The 22,638-nt window shown below is 46.4% G+C and overlaps 1 protein-coding gene across 1 annotated transcript; it reads left to right on the forward strand.

The window, feature by feature from the left end:
• Positions 1 to 11,279: 11,279 nt before the first annotated feature.
• On the forward strand, positions 11,280 to 15,641 carry LOC133903534 (protein YABBY 3-like). Its single transcript, XM_062344948.1, has 7 exons — positions 11,280 to 12,006; positions 12,112 to 12,375; positions 12,479 to 12,638; positions 13,135 to 13,183; positions 13,877 to 13,952; positions 14,135 to 14,212; positions 15,238 to 15,641. Exons 1-7 carry the CDS (start codon positions 11,821 to 11,823, stop codon positions 15,319 to 15,321), a joined length of 897 nt encoding a protein of 298 aa, XP_062200932.1. The 5' UTR covers positions 11,280 to 11,820; the 3' UTR covers positions 15,322 to 15,641.
• The last annotated feature ends 6,997 nt before the right edge of the window (positions 15,642 to 22,638 follow it).

The raw sequence follows: 22,638 nt of genomic DNA on the forward strand, positions 1-22,638 counted from the left end.
GCAAAATAACCAGGAAGGACGAAAAATCTTGTACAGCTTTATTACCCATGTATTATTGGGCTGCTCCTGCACGTTTTTGTTTTTCGTCACAACGAACCAAAGCAGTGTGCAATGTGGCATCTTTATCAAACAGACGTGTCCAAAACACCAAAATGAGCGCCTGCACCAATAATTCACAGAAGTGGTGACTCAGTGGAGAACACTGTGCGCTAGCCTAAGCCCAAAGGGGCTTCATAAGGTCTCATCAGGTCTCATCAGAGACTGGTCCTCAGAAAAAGAGAAGCCCTCATGTATATATATATGATCGGTCAGAAGGGTGGTGTCAGTGAAGGAGAATGAAGCTTCAAACTCAAAACGCAACTCACACGTTTAATGGGGCGAAGCCAAGGTGGGAGCTACCTTGTGTGCACTAGGCTATAAAAGAATTAATACTTGTTACTAATTTATATTCAATAGAATATTGCTTGAAAATTATATACGTTGTGTAGTGATACATCAGTGTTTTTTTCGCTCTAGCATCGCCCATGTGTTTAATTATGTCCTACCACTTGCCTACATGAGAAATAAAGCCACCCGCTAGAAATTACAGAACAAAAAAAATACCCTCAGTCGTGTCGCAGAGAATTGATATAATTCTCACGTTCCAAACGGAGCTTAGCACACTAGGAGGCCAAGATTTTTCCCTTCAGCAACATCTGGTGGACTGGTGGGCATCACGCAACATCTGGTGACTGGCCGTGACCGGCTTCTTCTGTGCGCGCTGGGCCCGTGGGCGGGGAGGAGAGAAAGCAAATTTTATAGAATTTTTTTAGGAATTTTTTTTATAAGACTTTGATTCAGTTATACATACTCTGATTTTAATGGTTGAGCTGAAGAAGCGAAGTGAAGAGAACACGTATCATCATAGTAAAGAGTTTTTTTTATAATTTGATCTTATAAAATTTGCTTCTGACAGAGGAGACGGCAAAAAGGAACATGGGGTCAGATAGTCCTTATCATCATCCCACAAATCGATCGACCGGTGGACCCTGGCACTCGATCGACGGGGTGCCCCAGCTCCCATGGCGCCATTCTCACCAGCAACCTGGTCGACCGGTTGCCTGCGCCTTTGGGCAACCTCGCCTCGACACAGCCCTAGCAGCAGCAGCAGGCCAGCTGACCACTGCCTACCCGCATGCCTGCTGCCTGTGCTACCTCTCATGTCCATATATATATATACGTAGACACAAGTATGGCCATGGAAAAGTGCAGCAGCTCAGGCTCGTACACAACGCATCATCCTTTTCAGACAGAGCGCAAAGAGAAGCAGCGGCCGGCCGGCGCCGGTCAAGCGGCGCCTCTCAGCTACAGTTCGTGACACGTCCGGCGGCGACGAAGCCAGCTGCTGATTGTAATCGCCGAGCTAGCCGTGGCCGGAGGATCGCGTGGACGTCGTCGTAGCCGGATCGCGCGCTGGCCACTCGGCGCTGCGCGACAGGCTGCCGGCCGCTCGTTTCCTGCAAGCAAATTTTATCGGATCGGACAAAAGATTTTCTTCTCTGTGATGACACAGGTCTTTTTACTTTCTCTATTTTTTATTTAGCCGTTAGATTAGAAAATATATGGCTGGATAAGGATCTCACTGAGATATTTCGTAAGAAAAACCTATAGAATTTGTTTTCATACTGCTGCTCGCAAGCAGGTGCGCTGTTGTGTGAATGGTCAGTCATCGGTGAGGTACTGCTTGCATGTATAGCGCTACAGGACGCCTATGCCATAGGGGTATCTCATGGGTGAAGAAGAATATGTGATGGGTCCTTGTGGGGTGTAAAGACGATAGCAACGACCGTGATGTGTTAAGCCCACTTATCCGTCTATATTTTGGTTAATATTAATGGCGTGAGTACAAGGCATGGACTTAATTATCTGATTGCTACATGCACGATTGTGAAAATGGATGGATTTGGATTAGTTGGATAATATATGATGTAATAAGTTCTCAATATTTATTTTACTACCCCCTCTCAGTGGGAGATAGATGCAGAGAAAACAGTTAGGAGGTTTATCCATATCTCTCCCTTTTTTTTCTTATTAGATCTTCCTCTTCTTCTCCTCCTTTTCTTCTTCCTCTACCTTACCCTGACAAAAATGTTTGGGGAAGGGGACAAGAGACTATCATTGGCTGTGAAGAAGTATGGAGCCCGCGTTTTGGATTTTTTAGGCAATATATCATCCACCAAATGTCCTTATTTATTATGGAGGTGGTTAACCAGTGAACGTCACTAGATCCTTATTAGTGACATTTTATCTAATGAACAGTCACTAAAAAGAAATTGTTATGATGTTTTTGAAATTTGTGGCACTATGTTCAGAAATTTTTGCTGGCAGGTTCCAGGTATTGTTACGAGGTTTTCAAAAATTGTTGACAAGCCCTCAACAATTGTTGGAGCAGTTTCCATAAATTATTGCTTGGATTTCAGAAATGTTGAGTGGGCATTATACAATATCTTTTGAACGTTCACTAAATTAATATATGCCCCTTTACGCCGAGATGGTTTTTAATACATTTGGTTATTACTTTTGTCTGACTCCATGGAACATATCAGAAGTCCAAATATTTATTTGTGTTAGAAAAAATGGCATTAGTGGTGAAATTCGACAACATCATAAATACCACCCTAGGTCACACATAGAAAAGAAGGTAGGAGTACTATATAGTATAGTATTTTCATAAATATGTTTGCTATGCTTTTTATTGTTCATGAAATTAAGATCCATGCTCTTCCTTTGGAGGCTAGTGGTGAGTACGGGCCATAGAAACATTACGCTTCGGTGGGGGGCATACTAGTTCATAGGGAACTGTAGGCCTACACGTTACTCCTTCCCGTCACAAAAATGTATCATTTTAGGTAGTGTGTAATCAACACATTTAAATTTTGAACCTCGATATATTTTTGAACATTTCAATTGAACTTTTGAAAATGTTATAACTAGATTATCTTGAAAAATAGTTTCAAAATACTATAACTATTATATTTTGTATACATTTTGTATTAGTAACTAGTGGTTAAAGTAGTGCATTGGTGATTATGTTGATGTCTAAAATGACACTTTTTCATAACTAGCACGTGCTTTCTTACCATACAGTTAACCTTCTGTTTATCGCTTCCCTTTCTTTGATCATTTGGCTTTATCATTAGGGTGTACTAGCACAAGCTTATGCCATTGAGGGCTTTGCTACATCCTCATTCTGCCATCCCCCCCCCCCCCCTGTTTAGAAAAAAGGCACTTAACTAGCCCCAGCTTTTATGAAGGTTACCTGCGGGCGCGTGGGATGGATTCTTGGTGGCCAGGTGTCGGAGGGTGAACTCCTCGAGCGGGGATCCGGAGGTACCCCTTTGAGATTTGGCCGGGGGATGATTCTGAACCCGCCTCGCTGCGTGGAGCAGGCGCGCGTGTGTATATGGAAACCAGTCGGGCTAGTGGACAAGAGGCGATTTATACAGGTTCGGGCCGCGCGGAGGCGTAATACACTACTCCTGTGTGGTGTATTGTATTATCAGGGCGCTTGGAATGCTCTTCACTGGATCTCCAACTCTTTAGAGCTGGTCTTTATTACAAAGGTATTTCTGTCTATCTATCTTGAGCCCGGGTCTTCAAGTGCCAGACTCTCTGAGCTTGACGAACTTCCCCTAGCTTGATTCTTCTACCAACCCTCTCCAGCCCCCTTTTTTCCTAATGAAGTGCTCCCCCTCTTATACAACCGGGGGAGGCTTGGCGTGCCCAGCATTGGGGCACAAGTTCCCGTAAACCATAAATAGAGAACAACCATCATGGGTCTACAGTTTGATATTACAGGGGTTGAAAACACACCCCCTGAGCTGTCCCATCGGCCTTCACGTCCCAGCTTTAGCAGGCGCAGGGGAGGGGGCCCGCCGGGTAGCCTCCGAGCCGCCCCGCACGCCGCTCGCCCAGAGTGGGTCTGACACAGCAGGGGGGCAGGCAATAAGCCTCGTTGCATTAAATGTCCCCACACCTTCTTGCCGGGCGGTGGTAGGGTCTGACGATAGGCGTGGGGGTGGTTGGAAGTGACATGACATGCTCCTGTTGAATGCAGCATCGGGTCTCCCACCGATTGACACCTCACCGCTGAGCCCTTGTGTGGTCCAGCGGCAAGGGGCTTCTAACATCGTCGGGGAACTGCGGGTGCCCGGGGACCCTGCCCGAGCACCCTCTTTCCGGAACTGTTCATCTTGGGTCTTTGGGGAATTCGGGTACTCGGGGGTCACTGTTCCTGGTCCCGAGCACCCTCTTTCCGGAACTGTTCATCTTGGGTCTTTGGGGAACTCGGGTACTCGGGGGTCACTGTTCCTGGTCCCGAGCACCCTCTCCCGGTACTGTTGGCTTCGTGTCCTCGGGGAACTCAGGTACTCGGGGACCACTGTTCATGGCCCTGAGCACCCTCTCCCGGTACTATTCACTTCGTGTCCTCAGGGAACTCCGAGTACTCGGGAGTCACTGATCCTAGCCCCGAGCACTCCTTCCCGGTACTGTTCATATCGGGTCTTCGGGGGACTCCGAGTGCTCGGGGCCTGGCTCCGAGCACTCCTTCCCGGAACTGGTTCTCGGCTCCTCGGGGAACTCGGGTACTCGGGGATCACTGTTCATGGCCCCGAGCACCCTCTCTCGGAACTTGACTTCCTTGGGCCCTCGGGGATCTCCCGTGGAGACGATCCCTAAGGCATGGAGCCACGTGGCACTGCGCTGTCCTGGTCTCGGGACTCGGGGACCCCACGATCCTATTTCACTGACAACAGCCCCCGGGCCCATTTGCAGACGATGGCCTAGAGACTGCGGATGGGGCCCCTATTTCTTCAAGGCCGACTACAGCATGGGTGCCACGTGCACTTCTGCTGTTTGATGATGTAGAGCGTCTTGGAGGTTGTCGTCGACGAGGTACGCCGGTCGTTGCGTCCGGCGAGCTCCGACTGCAGCCCCGCCTAGGGCCTTGCCACAGCCTACGAGCTCGCGCGGAGAATCCTGTGGCGGGGGCGCGCGCCCCCGGGCGTTCGCGGGTATGATGCTGCTGAATCAAAAAGACACAGACAGACACAAATTTCTTTGCTCGGGAAACAAATCCGCCTGACACGGTGCACGCCATGACTTGTGAACGCTTTTCACCCTACGACCTCTCAAACGAATAGACTGGAGACACGTGCAGGCGGAAAAGCAACCATGAGCCCCCCACGGTCTGGTGGTGTCCGGGGGAGGACTGACCAGGCCGAGCACCGACAGCCCACCCCTGGGGTCTAGGCGGTCCCGACCACTCTTTGCTCAAGCGGTAGGATTACCCGAGAACCCTAGAGGCTCGGTAGTACTCGGGGTACTGCCACGACAGCCGGACACCACGACCACCATAAAGGACTTAGGTAAGCGATCGTCGCCTGTGCGGTACACCGACTACTGTTTGTTTTTATCGTTCCAGAAAAGCGAATACGAAGGCGGGGTTTTTGCGCGCGAGGAGATTGCCTCACCGAATAGATTAGAATACGAGGGTCTTGTGGAGCAACTCGGGAACAATATTATTTTATTGCGAATGTATGAAAGGAAATTCATAACTTTAGTGACTCACCGAGTCGGTGGCCGGGGCGCCCGGGAGCACGGATTCCCCTGTGCAGAGCGCTTAAGCCCTCGGGACATTCTTCTAGCACCCGAGTACTGCAAATCTGATGATGGAGCCAAGAGCTAGGCGGTCCCGACCACTCATGCTTCTACGGTAGGATTACCCGAGGACCCCGGAGGCTCAAGTGTTTCTCTGCAAGCTTAAAGACAGGCAAAGACTCTTTGCTTGGTACGCTCTGTTAGTGCGGTACTCACTATGGCCTGCTCTCGTTTTTGACCCGAGACCTCTCGAATGACCGGACCGGCGAAGTGGACAGACAGGCATGACCAAGAGGTCTCTCGGTTCGGTGGTGCCCAGGGGAGGACTGACCAGACCGAGCACCGACTGCTCGCCCCTGGGGTCTAGGCGGTCCCGACCACTCTTTGCTCAAGCGGTAGGATTACCCGAGAACCCCAGAGGCTCAGTAGTGCTCGGGGTACTGCCACGACAGCCGGACACCACAACCCACCATACTAGACTTAGGTCAGCGATCACTGTCAGTGAGCATACCGACCGGCATCCGTTTTTATCAGCGGGAAAATGAGAGAGAGCGTGTTTTCCTCGCACGAGTCGAGCAACTCACCAAGCAGATTAAACATATGGGTTCCAGAGGAAAAAAAACTCGGAACAGGAGTGCTATAGATGTATGGGGATGATTTATACTGATGTGATGAATTTAAATAGCGGGTGATAACTCACTGGGTTCTTATGAGCATTCGGCCGGTGCCTGGCGTTTCCCCCACCGTCTGGTTAGGCGGGTGCCCAGGGAGTGCTTGCGCTGCAAGCAAAGCACTCCCAGGGCTGGCGTTGCCGAAGCTGAATCTACGCCGTGACGGCGCTTGGCGTTGTCCTGATGTCGATCTTGCAGTAGGGACGATTGCCGCTTGTTGTGTGTTGGTGGACCGCCTGCAGCGGCGGCGGCCCTGCTAAGCCCAGCGCCGCTGTCCCCGATGTAGGGAATCGCCATGCGGGCCGACTGTTGTTGTTGTTGTTGAGGATGAGCTGGAGCTGGAGCCCCTCCTTGGGCCCCGTTTTCTGTTTCTTTGTTGGAGCCCGAATCAGGGCGTTGAAGATGATGTCCACCAGCCATCTTTTCTTGCAAAAAAATAGGCGGAAATAGGGATGCAGCCCCCCTACCTAGCGCGCCAGCTGTCGGAGGGTGAACTCCTCGAGCGGGGATCCGGAGGGACCCCCTTTGAGATTTGGCCGGGGGGATGATTCTGAACCCGCCTCGCTGCGCGGAGCAGGCGTGCGTGTATATGTGAACCAATTGGGTTGGTGGATAAGAGGCGATTTATACAGGTTCGGGCCGCGCGGAGGCGTAATACCCTACTCCTGTGTGGTGTATTGTATTATCAGGGCGCTTGGAATGCTCTTCACTGGATCTCCAACTCTATAGAGCTGGTCTGTATTACAAAGGTATTTCTGTCTATCTATCTTGAGCCCGGGTCTTCAAGTGCCGGACTCTCTGAGCTTGACGAACTTCCCCTAGCTTGATTCTTCTACCAACCCTCTCCAGCCCCCTTTTTTCCTGATGAAGTGCTCCCCCTCTTATACAACCGGGGAGGCTTGGCGTGCCCAGCATTGGGGCACAAGTTCCCGTAAACCATAAATGGAGAACAACCATCATGGGTCTACAGTTTAATGTTACAGGGGTTGAAAACACATCCCCTGAGCTGTCCCGTCGGCCTTCACTTCCCAGCTTTAGCAGGCGCAGGGGAGGGGGCCCGCCGGGTAGCCTCCGAGCCGCCCCGCACGCCGCTCGCCCAGAGTGGGTCTGACACAGCCGGGCGGTGGTCGGGTCTGACGATAGGCGTGGGGGTGGTTGGAAGTGACATGCCATGCTCATGTTGAATGCAACATCGGGCCTCCCACCGATTGACACCTCACCGCATGGAGCCACGTGGCACTGCGTTGTCCTGGCCTCGGGACTCAGTGACCCCCCGATCCCATTTCACCGACACCGGGGCCAAGTCTAACTCAACTCATCTAGCCAGCTGGTCTTTAAAAAATAGGTTTTTTTCTCATGCATAATTTCAATGGCCACCGCTTCTTTCACCGTTGTTTACCATTGGGACAGGTTCCACAAACCGTTGCATGTACAAACCCCTCATCGAAATCCATTGCATCCTTTTAGGATTGACAAGAGGTGTCTATATGAGATTGATGATCATCCTGTGTTAGACTTCTCCATGTGCACCTTCTAGATTTCTTGTACCATATGTACGCCATTGTATAACATAGGAACTCGTTTATTTGAAAACCGATGCTCCAGTCCAACAAAGAGGCGATGAGGTTGACACATAGGAACTCGTTTATTTGAAAACCGATGCTCCAGTCCAACAAAGAGGCGATGAGGGTGACACTACGCAAGCGACGGTCGGCCATGGTAATTCGTATAGACCGGTGGCATCGACCGGCGATTACAACATCGCCAGAAGATTAATTATTTTGAAGACCTTGAGGAGAGATGTCGATAGGGACACGCACAACTTCTCCATCTCACCGGCGATGTTGCATCCTTGACTCGAAGGCCCAAATCAAGGTCAAGCTCAAGGTGTTCTGGAGACATCACTCTGTCGTTCAGCTTCTCGGCCAGACTCTCCGACAAGGCTCAAGGTGTTCTGGAGACATCACTTCGTCATTCAACTTCCCTACCAATTGGCTAAATGCATAAGAAAAACCTTAATGGGGGTAATTATTAAGATTGACTTTAGAAGGCTTACGATAAAGTAAAATCTTATTTCATAATCCTTGAGAATGAAAGGATTCTCATGGTAGTGGTGCCAATGGATACACGATTTTTGTATCTGGCAGAAGCATTAGGATAAGAGTAAATGACGATGTTGGTCCCTACTTTTAAACTCATAAAGGTTTATAACAAGGTGGCCCTCTATCCCCTATCTTATTTAACATAGTGGCAAATATGTTGGCCATATTGATTGACAGAGAAAAAAAGATGGTCAGATCTAAGGGGTAGTACCATATTTGGTAGAATATGGTTTGTCCATTCTACAATATGCAGAAGTCGTCATCATCTTTATGGAACATAATATGAAGCAAGCAAAAAATATAAAGCTCTTTTTATGTGTCTTTAAATTACTCTCTGGCCTTAAGATTAATTTTTATAAGAGCGAAATTTTATGCTATGAGGAGGCAAAGGTGTTTGAGGAACAATGTGTTGTAGCTTCATATCCATTCAAATATTTAGGCATCCCTATACACCATCACAAACTACGGAATAGTGACTGGAGAAAAATAGAGGAACGATTCGAAAAGTGACTAAGAAATTGGAAGTGCAAACATATGTCAGTTGGAGGCAAACTAGTATTAATTAACTCTGTCCTTAGCTGCTTACTGGCATTAATAATGTCCTTCTTTGAAATTCCTCGAGGAGTACTTAAACGATTGGATTATTTATGATTTAGATTTTTCTGGCAATATGGCAACCACAAACGCAAATATAGGCTTGCAAAGTAGAATATTTTTTGCCAACCGAAGGATCAAGGGGGGCTAGGTATAATTGAGCTCGCAACCCAAAACAAATGTCTCCTTAGTAAATAGCTTTTTAAGCTACTAAATGAGGATGAGGTTTGGTAGACTTTGCTAAAAAACAAATACCTTGAAAGCAAGACTCTCACATAGGTAGCTGGAAAAACAGGAGACTCCAATTTTTTTATTAGGACTGACGAAAGTCAAACAACAATTTCTAAATTTGGAAACATTCCAAATACAGGATGGCATCCAAGTAAAATCCTAGTGGACAAATGGATAGATAATAGTCCATTTAGTGAACTATATCCATCTTTGTTCAATATAGTGAGACACAAAAACACCACAGTAGTGGAGGTGATGAGCACCATACTACTTCATCATCTTTCGACATGCTGATCATAAGAGACAAATTAATAGTTTGACATAGCTTAATCACTAAGCTACTCAACATACATCTGTCTCAACAAAATGATGTATTTAGATGGAACCTACACGAGAGTGGACAAATTTTAGTTCTATCCATGTACCTAAATATGACCAACAAAAGTACATTTTTTCCAACAAATTTCTATGGCATTTGAAACTACCACTAAAAATAAAGATATTTCTTTGGTATGTGATGAGGGGTATAATTCTGACCAAAGACAATTTGACAAAACACAACTAGAACAAAAACCTAAAGTGTTGTTTCTACGCTCATAGTGAAAGCATACAACACATATTCTTCAATTTTCATATCGCTAAGACAGTTTGGCAAGTTGTCAAAATTGCTCTGAATATAAATACACCAACAAATATTACACATATGATGGGTTATTGGTTTAGGGGTGTTGGGAAAAAGCAAAAGAATAAAATTATTGTCATCAAAGCTGCTTTATGTTGGGCTATATGATTATGCTGAAATGATATTATCACTTTTGACAGAAAGACAACCACTTCTTTCATGCAGGTGCTATTCATAGGAACATACTAACTTCACCGTTAGAGTTTGCTATAGAAAGAGTAAGACAGATAAGTTGCACGGAAGGCATGCCAAAGATTGGACATCAGTGCTATGGAAATATTCGCAAAGAGTGGGCGGTGGTCTAACAAGAAACTATGTAGGGATGGCAATTTTCCCTGTGTACATGGGGATTCACCCCGAATGGGGCAGGGATGGAGCCATTTTTTCCCCCACGAGGTGGGGCCCTGAGTCCAGGTCAGGGCGGGGTTGGGGGATAGAAATTTCCCTTCGAGGCTCCGGAACCTGAATTCATGAATATACCTTGTGATCTATCTACGAATATGCAACCCAATAGCCCAGTTTCTAAACCATATACCCACATATATACTCCATTTTCTAACCCTAACGCCTCACTTCCTACCACCACCTGCGACCCGCCGCTCCTCTATCCTCCACTCGACCACTCCCCAGTCCTCACTTCCTCTCTCCTCAATTCTCAGCCGCATGGGACAGTGGGTGGCAGGGCACAAGGAAGGTAGAAGCCCTCCTCCAACACCTCCAAGGCATGGGCATATGGCCTCCAGCTCGGCAACCCAACTCTGACGCCTCCAGTAGGGCACGACCACAACGGCGTAACCCGATAGCCCGCCTCCGACCTCCAACACCAGCTTGCAACCGTGTCCACCACGAGGGTCCGATGGGGCGGGGACGGGAACAATTTTTTACTCCGATCTATGTTTCGAGGCAGGGATCGGAGTTCGGGGGTTGGGGCAGGGACGAAGTCACCTCCGGCCCTGCCCCGCCCTGTTGCCATCCCTAAAACTATGTGAGGGATGATTTTCTTTTTATCATGTAGTTTGTGTTATTTTGGCAGATTTTTAAAATAATGATATAATAATGAACCAAGCCGTATGCACTGTATAGTCTAGAAACTCTTTTCCATTATTAAAAAAAAGTAAAAAGCATTTTACCGGCCGGCCAGCTCCTGTACTGTCTGCATCCATCCTCTTTAACCGGTCAAATATGTTGCATACGTACACGTACATGTACACTTACACATACATACGTTACATTCTAATACAACCTCTCACAGCACATATTGCACTCACAGTAAATCGCAAAGAGTACATGCACATGAGACATATAGTACACAAAAATATATAACACCTCTTTGTCTTTGCCATCTTCCTCTAGAGCCTGGTTCTCAACTTCTCATGGCATGCATGGCATGGAGAGAGAGAGAGAGAAACCCGTCGCCTAGCTAGCTTGCTAGCCGCAGGTGCGGCAGCCAGTCTCTCCCTCCTTGTTGACCAAAACGCCCCCACCCTTGGCAGTCTCCCCTCTGCTTATATCCTTCCTCTCCTCACCAATCAAACCGCTCTCTTCTTTTCTCTCTCTAGTTCCCCAATCGCAGCAGCAGAAACAACAGATCCAATTTATACTAGGTTCCATTGCATCACACATCAGTCACCCCAAACCATCAAATCACACGCCCATCAAATCACAGAGGCAAATAGGAGAGAGGGAGAGAGGAGGAGAGAGATACTAAAGCAATCCATCAGGTAGCTCGCCAGCAATCGCGTGCCGCCTTTTCCACTCACGTACACAACCACGCTCGGCTCTGTTCGTTCGTTGCCGCGTCAAATCGAGCCAAGAAACCAGTTTGTTGCTTCGCGTGCTGTGCTGTTGCCACTACCAGAAGAAGCAGCGATAATCGATTGGCCGGTGGTTGTTGGTCGGCATGTCGTCGTCCTCCTCCTCCTCTTCCGCGGCCTCCGCCGCCGCCGTGTTCCCGCCGACCCCGCATCCGCAGACGCCGCCGCCGCCGCCGCCGCCGCACCAGCTCTCGCCGTTGGCGGCGGCACCCGCCTCCGATCGCGAGCAGCTCTGCTACGTGCACTGCCACTTCTGCGACACCGTCCTCGTCGTCCGTGATCGAACCCCGGCTCTTTTATCTCTCCATGTACCTGCAATTTTCCATGTTCTTTAACTCTCAAAGTTTTTTACAAGCTTAAGTTGTGCGTGGGTGCAGGTGAGCGTGCCGACGAGCAGTCTGTTCAAGACAGTGACGGTTCGGTGCGGCCACTGCAGCAGCCTGCTCACCGTCAACATGAGGGGCCTCCTCTTCCCGGGCACGCCGCCGAGCACTGCCGCCGCCGCACCGGCTTCTGTTACTACTACCACTACCACTACCGCCACCTCCATCACCACGCCGCAGACGCCGGCCGCCGCTGCGCACCACGGCCAGTTCCACTTCCCCCACTCGCTCAACCTCGCGCCCAACCACTCCATCCTGGTACGCGGCGACACGCCCTTGCACGCGTCAAAAACTCAAAATCGCCGGAGCTATGACCTCATATATTGCATGGTTCATTTTGCGCCCGTGTGCGTGCATGCAGGATGAGATACCGAGCGCGAACCCGAGCCTGCAGCTGCTGGAGCAGCACGGCCTGGGCGGCCTGTTCCCCGGCAGCAGGAAAGCGGCTGCGCCGCCACCGCCCGCGGCGGGGAAAGGGGCCAAAGAGCCGTCGCCGCGCGCCAACCCTGTCGTCAACAGACGTGAGTCCACCTAAGCTTCGCTCCTTCGGATTTACCAAGCTTCGCTCGGTTTCTTGAGATCGATTGGGAGGAAGCGAAGCCGTTGAAGTCGTCTTCCCCGTGCTTCTCTAACCTGACCAGGAGAGAGCAACGCACAGATGGCTGGCCGGCCGGTGGCAACGACACATGCGCCTGGGTATTGTACATGTCGCATCAATAAGTGCGACGCCCAGTCGCCCACACCGCTCTTTCCACTGTCCAAGCGAGAACGGCACACATCTTTGTTTCGTTCTCGAGAGCCCTTTTCGCTGTGGGAAACACCGAAACCGCAGCCGGTTCCGGCGTCCTGCACTGATCTAGCGTCTCTCTCTCTCTCTCTCTAGCTACTTGGAACCGAGCAATGGCGCATGCCGAGCTCCAGCGTCACGGTCCAGCAGCCGTGTGTGCTGCTAAGCACTGGTCGTGTTCTATTCCATGCATGACTGTGTGGCTAACAGTTTTGCTTGTCTCTCTGCAGCTCCGGAGAAGAGGCAGCGCGTGCCGTCGGCGTACAACCGCTTCATCAAGTGAGTAGTACTAATGCTACATTTTTCATGCTGTGCGTTACATTGCGCAAGTGACGACTGGTGGTTCTCTCGGTCACAGCAATGCCGCCTCGGTGGTGGCAGCCGGCCTGGGCCGGGGCCGGGGCCGGGGTGCAGAAGCAAGAGCTTTTGCTGAGGCAGAGAGACGAGTTTTTTTATTTTAGTAATTTTAAACTAATAACACGTGTGACACTAAATTTGTAAAAACCAATCTTTTTTGTCATGTCAAAATTCATGATGTAACTTATAACTTAGTTATACTAATGCATATAGTGTGATTAAGGTGGTCACGCTGTTATACCGTCATGATATTTTGCTACATGATCTTTTTATCACGTCAAAATACATGACGTGACTCACATTTTGATCGGACCATATGTATTAGTATTTTAGTGTGACAAAAATGGCTAATTTCTAAAAATTTAATGTCTCACATGTTATTTTTAAAATATTAATTTTGAAAAGACTAAAAAAAACCGAGAGAGGGCTGCTTGCTCTCGATAGAGAGAAAGGGAAGCGAAGAGTAGTGGATAGCGAGGTTAACGAGACATGGCAAATGATGCATCGGTGATAACGAATAATTGCAGTGTCGTGTCGTTGAGCTGATCATGAATCGAGCTGACGTTTGCCTTTCCTTTTTCTTTTCTGGCTCCCTTGGGGGGAATGCAATTGCAGGGACGAAATCCAACGCATCAAGGCTGGCAATCCCGACATCTCGCACAGGGAGGCCTTCAGCGCGGCTGCCAAGAACGTCAGTGGTTTCTTCCTCTCTCTCTCTCTCCCCGTTAATTTCTGGTCTGATCTCCCTAGGATTTTGCTCATGCCTTTACTGTTCCTAGGGCTTCCCGATCTTTCAAAATCGCATGATAGGAGTCCATACATTCACTTTTTGAATCCTTGTTTGGTGTGGTGATTTTGTTGTTGCTGCTGCAGTGGGCTCACTTTCCACATATCCACTTCGGCCTCATGCCGGATCACCAGGGACTCAAGAAGACCAGCCTCCTACCTCAGGTGACCAATCAATAAAACCTTGCCAACATATTACTGAATTAAGAAAAACAAATGCATATGAATTGCTAATATTATGTCCCTTTTTTGTAAGTCTCAAAGTTGAAAACCAATGTACTATCTAGATACCAGTGTTTAAAAAAAATAGAAATGGAAGTGTTGATCTCCATACTCTGGTTGAATTTTATAAACAACTCCGGTCTTTTTTATTCGGTACTTTAACTTTTCACATTTTTGGGATGTAACTTGGATCATTGCTTTTTATAATTTATATCAATACCTAGTAATTAGTGGAAGTATACTATTATGAAATTGTTTTTGACGAGAAAACTATTAATATAATATTCATTTGGCCAATTAATATAGTTTAAATCATCTTGATGGTAAAACTTTCAAAGTTTAATGGAACGTATTTAGGAAGTCAAATGAAAAAAAGAGAATATATCTTTAATTTGTAGAGGTCTTAAACCATCCATCGCTATATTAGTACTAGTATGCAAAATCGCTGCCTGATTTTATCAGACTAACCAAGCTTAAAACCGGCCGGGTGGGCGAGGGGCAACGACCTCTTAACCAACCGGCAATGCAGCCAAAGGCCGTTTTTGAATGCTACATGGCGCATGCCTTCAATCGCCATTATTTGGCAAAATCTACAAATTTATAGCAAATGGTGAACAGAACTCCGATAAATTTATTTATTCTTCTCTTTTTGTAAGTTGTATTTTTTTCTGTTAAGTATCAGTTGAATTTCTTCACGATTAATTGGATTAGCCTTCAAAATATTTGTAAGATTCTAATTGACCCAATAGTTCAAAACTAAGGCATGAAACACATTTCTTCATGTATAACCTCAAATATGGTGGGTCATCTATTCTTGTATGAGGCACAAAAGAACACTGAGCTTAAATATTAAATTAGTAAGAAATTAAATACAGATGTTCTTAACTTGAACTAATTAAGCATTATTTTCCCTGGATGAATGAAACAGGGTGAATTTACTCACTAGATCTATACTTTTTGCTTGCCAGGATTACGAGAGAAAGGACAGTCTTCTAAAGGAAGGGCTCTACGCAGCGGCGGCGGCCGCCAACATGGGGGTTGCTCCATACTGATCAAGCCTAACTAGCTAGCAAGATGGTACTGTGTCACCTGCTGAGAGTCTCCTTAACTACTGGCTCCTATCAAGCTATGAAGCTAGGGCTTCCTTCCTTGTTAGCACGATGGTACTGTATCACCTGCTAAGTGTCTCCTTAACTACTGGCTCCTATCAAGCTATGAAGCTAGCTAGGGCTTCCTTCCTTGTTAGCACGATGGTACTGTGTCACCTGCTGAGAGTCTCCTTAACTACTGGCTCCTATCAAGCTATGAAGCTAGGGCTTCCTTCCTTGTTAATTACTACTACGAACCTCTGTCCTAATGACATATAATACGATCTGGCTGATCATTATCGCATGGTTAATTAACCTGCTCTAATTCTGTGCTTTGCGTCAGTATTAGTTCATCGAGTCTCCTTTGCTTTTCTTTTTTACCCCCTCTATCTAGCTGCTGCTACTGTGCTAGTTACCAGCTACTTTAATTTCTCCAGTGCTCTTTATATTTTTTTCGCTTCTTTTATTCTTTTTTTGTTCTTCTTCACTCCCTGTCGAGTAAAGGGAGGCCAGGCAGCCACGTCTGGAATCCTCACCTCCTTTCCAAAGCTAGACCGCCGGTTTTCGCTGCTTTCTTGTTTGCTTGTGCCTGCTACTGTTGGAATTCAAACGCCCTGCAGCTCCCTCCCTATCTCTCTATTCCCTATGGCCAGTGCAAGCATGCATATGCAGTGTGGTGTCCACATGTGGTAGCGGTAGTGGTATATAGGTATGTCAGCTCTAAAATTTTTAGAGACCAGGATGATCAGCTTTAGAACGAAATTCTTGAAATTGGAGCCGTGGAGAGTTTGGGATCTTTGGTTGAGATATTTTATTTTTATTTTAGATTAAAAATAAATATTTAAATCACTTTAGGCTATGTTTAGTTACTTGAACAGAATCACATCCAGGATGAAGTCGTACAACTTCGAAGGACATACACGTTTGGTTGTTTGAATTAGACCAACTCATACGGAATGAGCTCATTCAGATTCCTAGAATATACTTGATAGACGTTGAATGAATTGATACCAAAAAAATCGATCGAATGAGATCGTCCAGGACCGAAAGTAGACTGATAAACAGTACTGAAAATTTAAAAAATTAAAATAGTGGTCTTCTGTTGCTTCAAAATCCTAAAACTTTTTGTATTTTTCCATAATGTGATGGACTAATTTTTAAAACTATTTCTAACCCTAAATTATATGTTAAAAAAATAAGTTCTTTATAATGCTCTATTTATATTTTTTTATCATTTCACATGATAATAACAAATAAAAATTATTATTTCTGTAAAATAATTAAGTTACACGTGAATATAATATATGACTTTTAACAAGTAAATATGTTCTTATACCATCTCATACATCCAACCGAACATATTTTTGTACCATCTCATATATCCAACCAAATATATTTTTTTATCATCACATACATCTAACAAACAACTTATATGTATCAACTTATCCAGTATCATTCTATCCAAAACCATCGTATCTAGGACCATCCATCATATTTAACTTTGTTCAACCAGCCAAATATTATCTTAATTTATCAAACAAACTCTAAATACTGTAGAGATCTCGAAGCAAGCTCTGTCAAACGTGATGTATTAGCGTCACTGCTCTAGCTCTTTTGCTCGTTTTCAGATTGTCTCCTTCCCCGTGATTTGCGAGTAGTTTGTGTTCACTATTTGATGTGAATGAATGGCGAACGACGTACGTACGTAGCCGGCCGGCCCGGCCGGTGTGTTACAGGTGGATCGGCGCCGTGTGCGAGCGAGCCCGGCCGTCACGCGGGCGTGTACTCGCGCGATTGGACCGTTAAAGCAGGCCGGCACTCAAAGCGGCGGGCAGCAGGTCGGCGCGGAGGCGCGGAGCTTTAACAGTGCGTTTTCGGTTGTCCGTGCCGCTTTTGGGCGCGGGGGCTGCGCACGCCGCCGTTCCGGGCCACGAGAGGCGCTGTTTGGTTTGACAAGGGAATTTGCGAACAGCGGAAAGTGCCGACCGGGGGCAGGGGGAAGTGGTATCTGGATTACTATGTTTGTAGCCGGTGGCATGCTGGTATCTGGATCCACCGATGCACTTTGGGTACGGTACTACTACATCATAATTGAATATAGATGCTATACTATAGATGGTTTTTAAGATTAGTCATACATAAAATATCTTTACAGTTTTTTAATATACGTGCATCTAATAAAATAGATGTCTAGATATGAATAAACTCACAGACGATTTTTATAAATCTATTTTTTTCTATCGTACAGATATAAACGTTTTTTAGAAAAATCCGTTTATGATATTATCATAAATGATTTCTTATAAAATTTATCTATTTTTTTAATAAGGGAATGTTTTTATTCCGGCCTCTGCACAAGGTATGCACCTAACCATCTATTATTACAACTTTTCAGTTATAGGCTGCAAATAGGGCCAACAAATGAATTTTATAAACACATATTTGTATTTAAAAACCTACGAACGTTTTCAAATTTGGCCGCACGTCTTACTTGGCTCTTGACTCTCCATACACACATCTGCTCGTCTCCCAGGCTCTTTTGGCTTCCGATACAAACAACCCACTCATCTCTCCTCAATATAAAGTGACGATGAGTGTTTTTCTTTCCCACTCACCATATCATGTGTTCCACTGCACTAAAAAAGAGTCATCCTCACTCGCCATCGGCATCGGAGAAGCAAGAACTCGGTCGGGACCAAATCCCTTTGACTGTACCGAGGTGAGTATCATATGATTCTGTGTACGATTTTCATTGTTTTGATCTGTGTAATTGATAGCAGAGCCCTGTTTTCGTCGTAGATCTGCAATGGCGCAGTTCACGACAATCAGGAGGTGGTAGGATATGGTTGTCCTTATAGCGGTTTCGAGGGTGCGGATGCTTGGCGTAGACTTCGGCCAGGTGAACTTTATCTTCTTTGCTTCCATGAAGGTCCCCTCAGTCGACCCTGTGTATTATGTCAACCGCGTTCTCCATTCTGTTTTTTCGGATGAAAATCTCTCCCTTGTTGTTCATCACAATGGAGATATTTTCATCAACTACAAGACATGTTTAAACATCCATTTCTTGCTGAACTATGACTAACGGTTTGGCAGCAGCGCAGTTTGATTATGGCTGATGCGTGACATAGTCAAGGTGCAGCTAGATCCGGATGACTGCGAGCTGCTCATTGAGGATGATACTTAGGTTGACATTGTGTTGATTCTGAAACGTAGAATGCTGAGATGTTGTCTATCATATCTCTTTTTGAAATACGGTGTCAATCGATCCACGTTTATCGATCACTTTTCATCTTTTTGGAAGACGATGATGTCATGATATCAGTAATTTCATCTTTTTGGAAGACGACATCAATCGGCCAATGATGTCTAGCTAGGTTATGTGTTCTGAACAATATGTGATGTGTATCTGTGTGATATTCTTTAACCTTTGTGATATGTAAATGCATGTATTTTGTAATCTGGACGATGTGTGATTGATATTTCGAACTAGGTGTCAATGTGTTTAATTTATGAATCATGAAGTGTGTATCTGTGTGATCATTCCCTCTATAAGCAAATTTGTTTATATGGGGAAAGGGTAATACATACGGTTTTCTAAAAAAACTCTGTCTGTGACAATTAACACAAACAAGTTTAAACAAACACAGTATGTGAATCTTATTACTCATAAACAAGTTTTAACAAATACTATCTACGACTCTTACTACTTACAGACGTTTTCAACAAAAATCGTCTATGATTCTTATTACGCACAAATAGTTTTTAAAAAAATCTGTATGTGTGTAAGTGTATTGGAGACGGTTAACAAATACTATATATGACTCTTATTACTTACAGACGTTTTCAACAAAAACCGTCTATGATTCTTATTACGCACAAATGGTTTTAAAAAAAATCTGTATATGTGTAAGTGTATTGCAGACGGTTTTGAAACCGTTTGTAACAAGATTGATACCACATGCACTTTTTCCACTACTATAAAAGCTATTTTTTGAGACACCTAAGGTTCCTTTCCACATGCAGTTCACATGCTAAACCGCCTAAGTAGTAGGTTGAAGCCCCATGCGGTTTCGAGCCACCTGCGGAAATAGTTCTATTATCACAGGTGGTTCACATAAGAAACCACATGTGGAATGACGTGTGTATGATATCGTTTTGTTGTATATTTGCACCAGTGTACATATACATATACATAAAAAGAAAAGAAAAGAAAAAAAAAGAGAAAACAAGGGTCTGACAGGCCCATTTTCCTTTTGGCTAGCCCGATTTGGCCACCTTTCCTCCTTATCTGCATGCTGCACCTACCCTGGGGGTATGCCGCCCCCTTGTTCCTCTTTCTTCCCCACCTCCTTATCCTCTCCGCTTATCCCGTGCGCCCGAGCGGCTGCCCCCTCCCTCCTCACGCTCACGCGCCTCTCTCGCGCCGCGTCACGCTCCCTGGGCCCATGCCACCTGGCCGCGCACGCCCCTTTTCCCTTCTCCTCTGGCTGGTGGGCCGTCGCCGCGCTCTCCCGTGCTTATCTCTCTCCATCCCTATCTCTTCCCCTAAATCAGAGTGGTCTCGATCTGTTTTCTTCGCGTGGGAACCCTAGCCGCCGCTATAAAGGCGGGGAGGGGGTGATTGCAGAAGGGGGAGGCCACACAGAGCGAGGTGAAGGAAAGAGAGAAGAGGAAGGAGAGGTAGAGAGAGGAGATCCTTTTGAGAGAGAGAGAGTTGATCCACTGCACAAGCTTTGCCGCCGCCATCAATGGCCATCGCCTTTGATGCCCGATGTGGTGGGTTCTTGATCTGAGCTTCCTTTACCACTTCCTCCTTTCCGGTGAAGCCTTGTGCCAAGTAGGTGAACAGGTGGCCATTGAGCCTGGTCTTTTGGCCGAGCAAGTTGATGGGATTCGGTTTTTTGGCTGTCGAGAGGTGCTCTGGTGCTGTGTGCTTCCCCTCTTTCTTAATCTGCTATAGGTTGTGCTCCGGCTGACGCTTGTGCCATGGCCACTAGAGTTATAGATTTTGTTTCGACGTTCATGCCGTTGAAGCGCAGGTGTATGCCAGTCGGCGCTTGCGCCGCGGCAGTGCGAGGGGCAGGTGCTCCGGTCGGCTTCGTGCCACGACCGTCGAGGTGATGGTTGTGTTCTGGCGTGCGTGAGTTTCTATGTGCTTGCCGCAGTTGAGGTGAGGTGTGCTCCGCCGACCTTAGTGTCGTGGCATCGGTTCATTATGCATGAAGTTATCCATAAGAATAGCAGATTATTTGACTATGGAGGTGAATTGGCTAGTCATCAGAGGCTATGTGAATGGGATAGGAATGACTTTTAGTAATATTAGTTGAGTTATTGTTGTACTTATGTTGAATATTGGCTTGGGATGAATATTATCTTGCGATGTAAATATTATGTTGAAATCTGTTGTGTTGTAAATATATGTTCAAATGTTGTTGTTTGTCTCGAATATCTGTGTTGAACTCTAAAGGAAATAAAATAAATGCATAAAGTGCACGTGGTATTCTATCTATCTACAGACGGATGTTAAAGTATACCTCATGTGAAAACATATTACCACAAATGGTGCACTTAAAAAACTACATGTGGTAATATATTAGCGCAGATGGTTGCTTAAGTGAACTGTCTATGATAATATATTAGCATAAGCGGTCGACTTAAGGAACCGTATATGTAAACATATTTCTGCAAGCGATCGTATTAAGTGAACCGTATGTGCTAATATATTACCATAGGTGATTCACTTATGTGGTAATATATTAGCACATACGGTCGGATTAAGTGAACCGTCTATGATAATTGTTTTTCATCAATAATCTTTTTTTCGCATTTGAAAATCATCTATTTACACGTGCCTTCAATCAGATACGATTGATGAAACGTATATGGAAATAGGTCCACCCATCTCCGAAAACCGTTCCTGTAACCGAGATAGAACTTATAATCATCTATAATATAATTTAAAATCTATACGGAATAAGTTGTTATTTGTAGTGTCTGCAGTTCAAGACCACGGACCGTATTATTTAGCTCGAGACCGTACATAGCCGCCATGGCTACCCTGTAGTACATGGTCTTGGCGCACAAGTTTACGACGCGCGTTGTGCACTCACCGTTCTTTGAGGAATACGCACGCGTAGCTGTATACAGTGTACCGTAAGCCGTATCGGAACCGTCGACGTGATTCCCGTACCGCCAATGGATTGTACGGAGGCGCAGCGCGCGCGTGCAGCAGCAGCCCGGACAACTCATCGAGCACACGCGGCCCGCCGGCAGCTCGACCGTGCGATCACCGCCGGGCGACTCGCCGTGCGTGCGCCGGTGCGCGTACGCGCGCAGCTTTGATGGCACGTACACAAGGTAGCTGCACGTTCCGAACCCGACGGCTGCCGCGCGGACGTGCCGAACCAGGCTACGGCCGCGGCCAACCAGCTGCTCCGCGCGCGGGGCCCTTTGGTCCAGCAACGGCGCGGGCCTGCGATGCTCGCGAGGGCGAGCGGGGGCTGTTTGTCGGGTCGGCGGTCGGCCCCAGCTGCGGGCTGGTAGGGAGTTGCGCAGCCAATATTTGGTCCGTCTCTACTCGAACAGAGGTCCGACGAACGCGGGGAGCCGCCCCAGATCCATTTTAACATCAGCATGCATGCTGAGATGGGCTTATAGCTGAAACGGCCGTCGTGGCCCAACTGCCGTGCCGTCCGTGTCGACATTCCTTCTCACCCAAAGGCTCTCTCAGAGCTTAGATGTGAAGATAGAAATTTGCTGTAATTTTTTTAATTATATTTGTCAAGATTTGAATTGAAGACCTCTAAGTCTATTATTATATTAAGCTGCGTACACTAATCAAATTAACTAAAAGTCTAAGCTGATAGAAAAAATAAACAATTCACCTCTACTTTTAACACCAATTAGTAAACACTAACGACAGGAGTATAGAGTTGTAAAATTTTAAAATTGAGAAGATCGTTGTAAAATTTTTAAAAAATATAAAAATTAAGAAGGCCCTTGGATCTAGACGCTGAAAAACAACAGTGAGTCAATCCAGATCTACTAGATAGCGTAGGATCTAGGCCGATCTACTTGTGAGTCAACAGCGGGTTCGGCCCGTTTCACGGCACGCGACACACGATCACAACTACAGAAATACAGGTTAGAATTAGAGTAGGCAGGTAGCATTTACTCCCGATCCATAGTCCAGACAATGGCACCACAAGATTTTAGACGTGGCAACGGAGGCGAAACAAAACATCGTTCAGGATCTCAACGAAAACAACGTGCCAAGATCCC

Source organism: Phragmites australis, chromosome 21 (assembly GCF_958298935.1).
Source record: "Phragmites australis chromosome 21, lpPhrAust1.1, whole genome shotgun sequence".
Lineage (NCBI taxonomy): Eukaryota > Viridiplantae > Streptophyta > Magnoliopsida > Poales > Poaceae > Phragmites > Phragmites australis.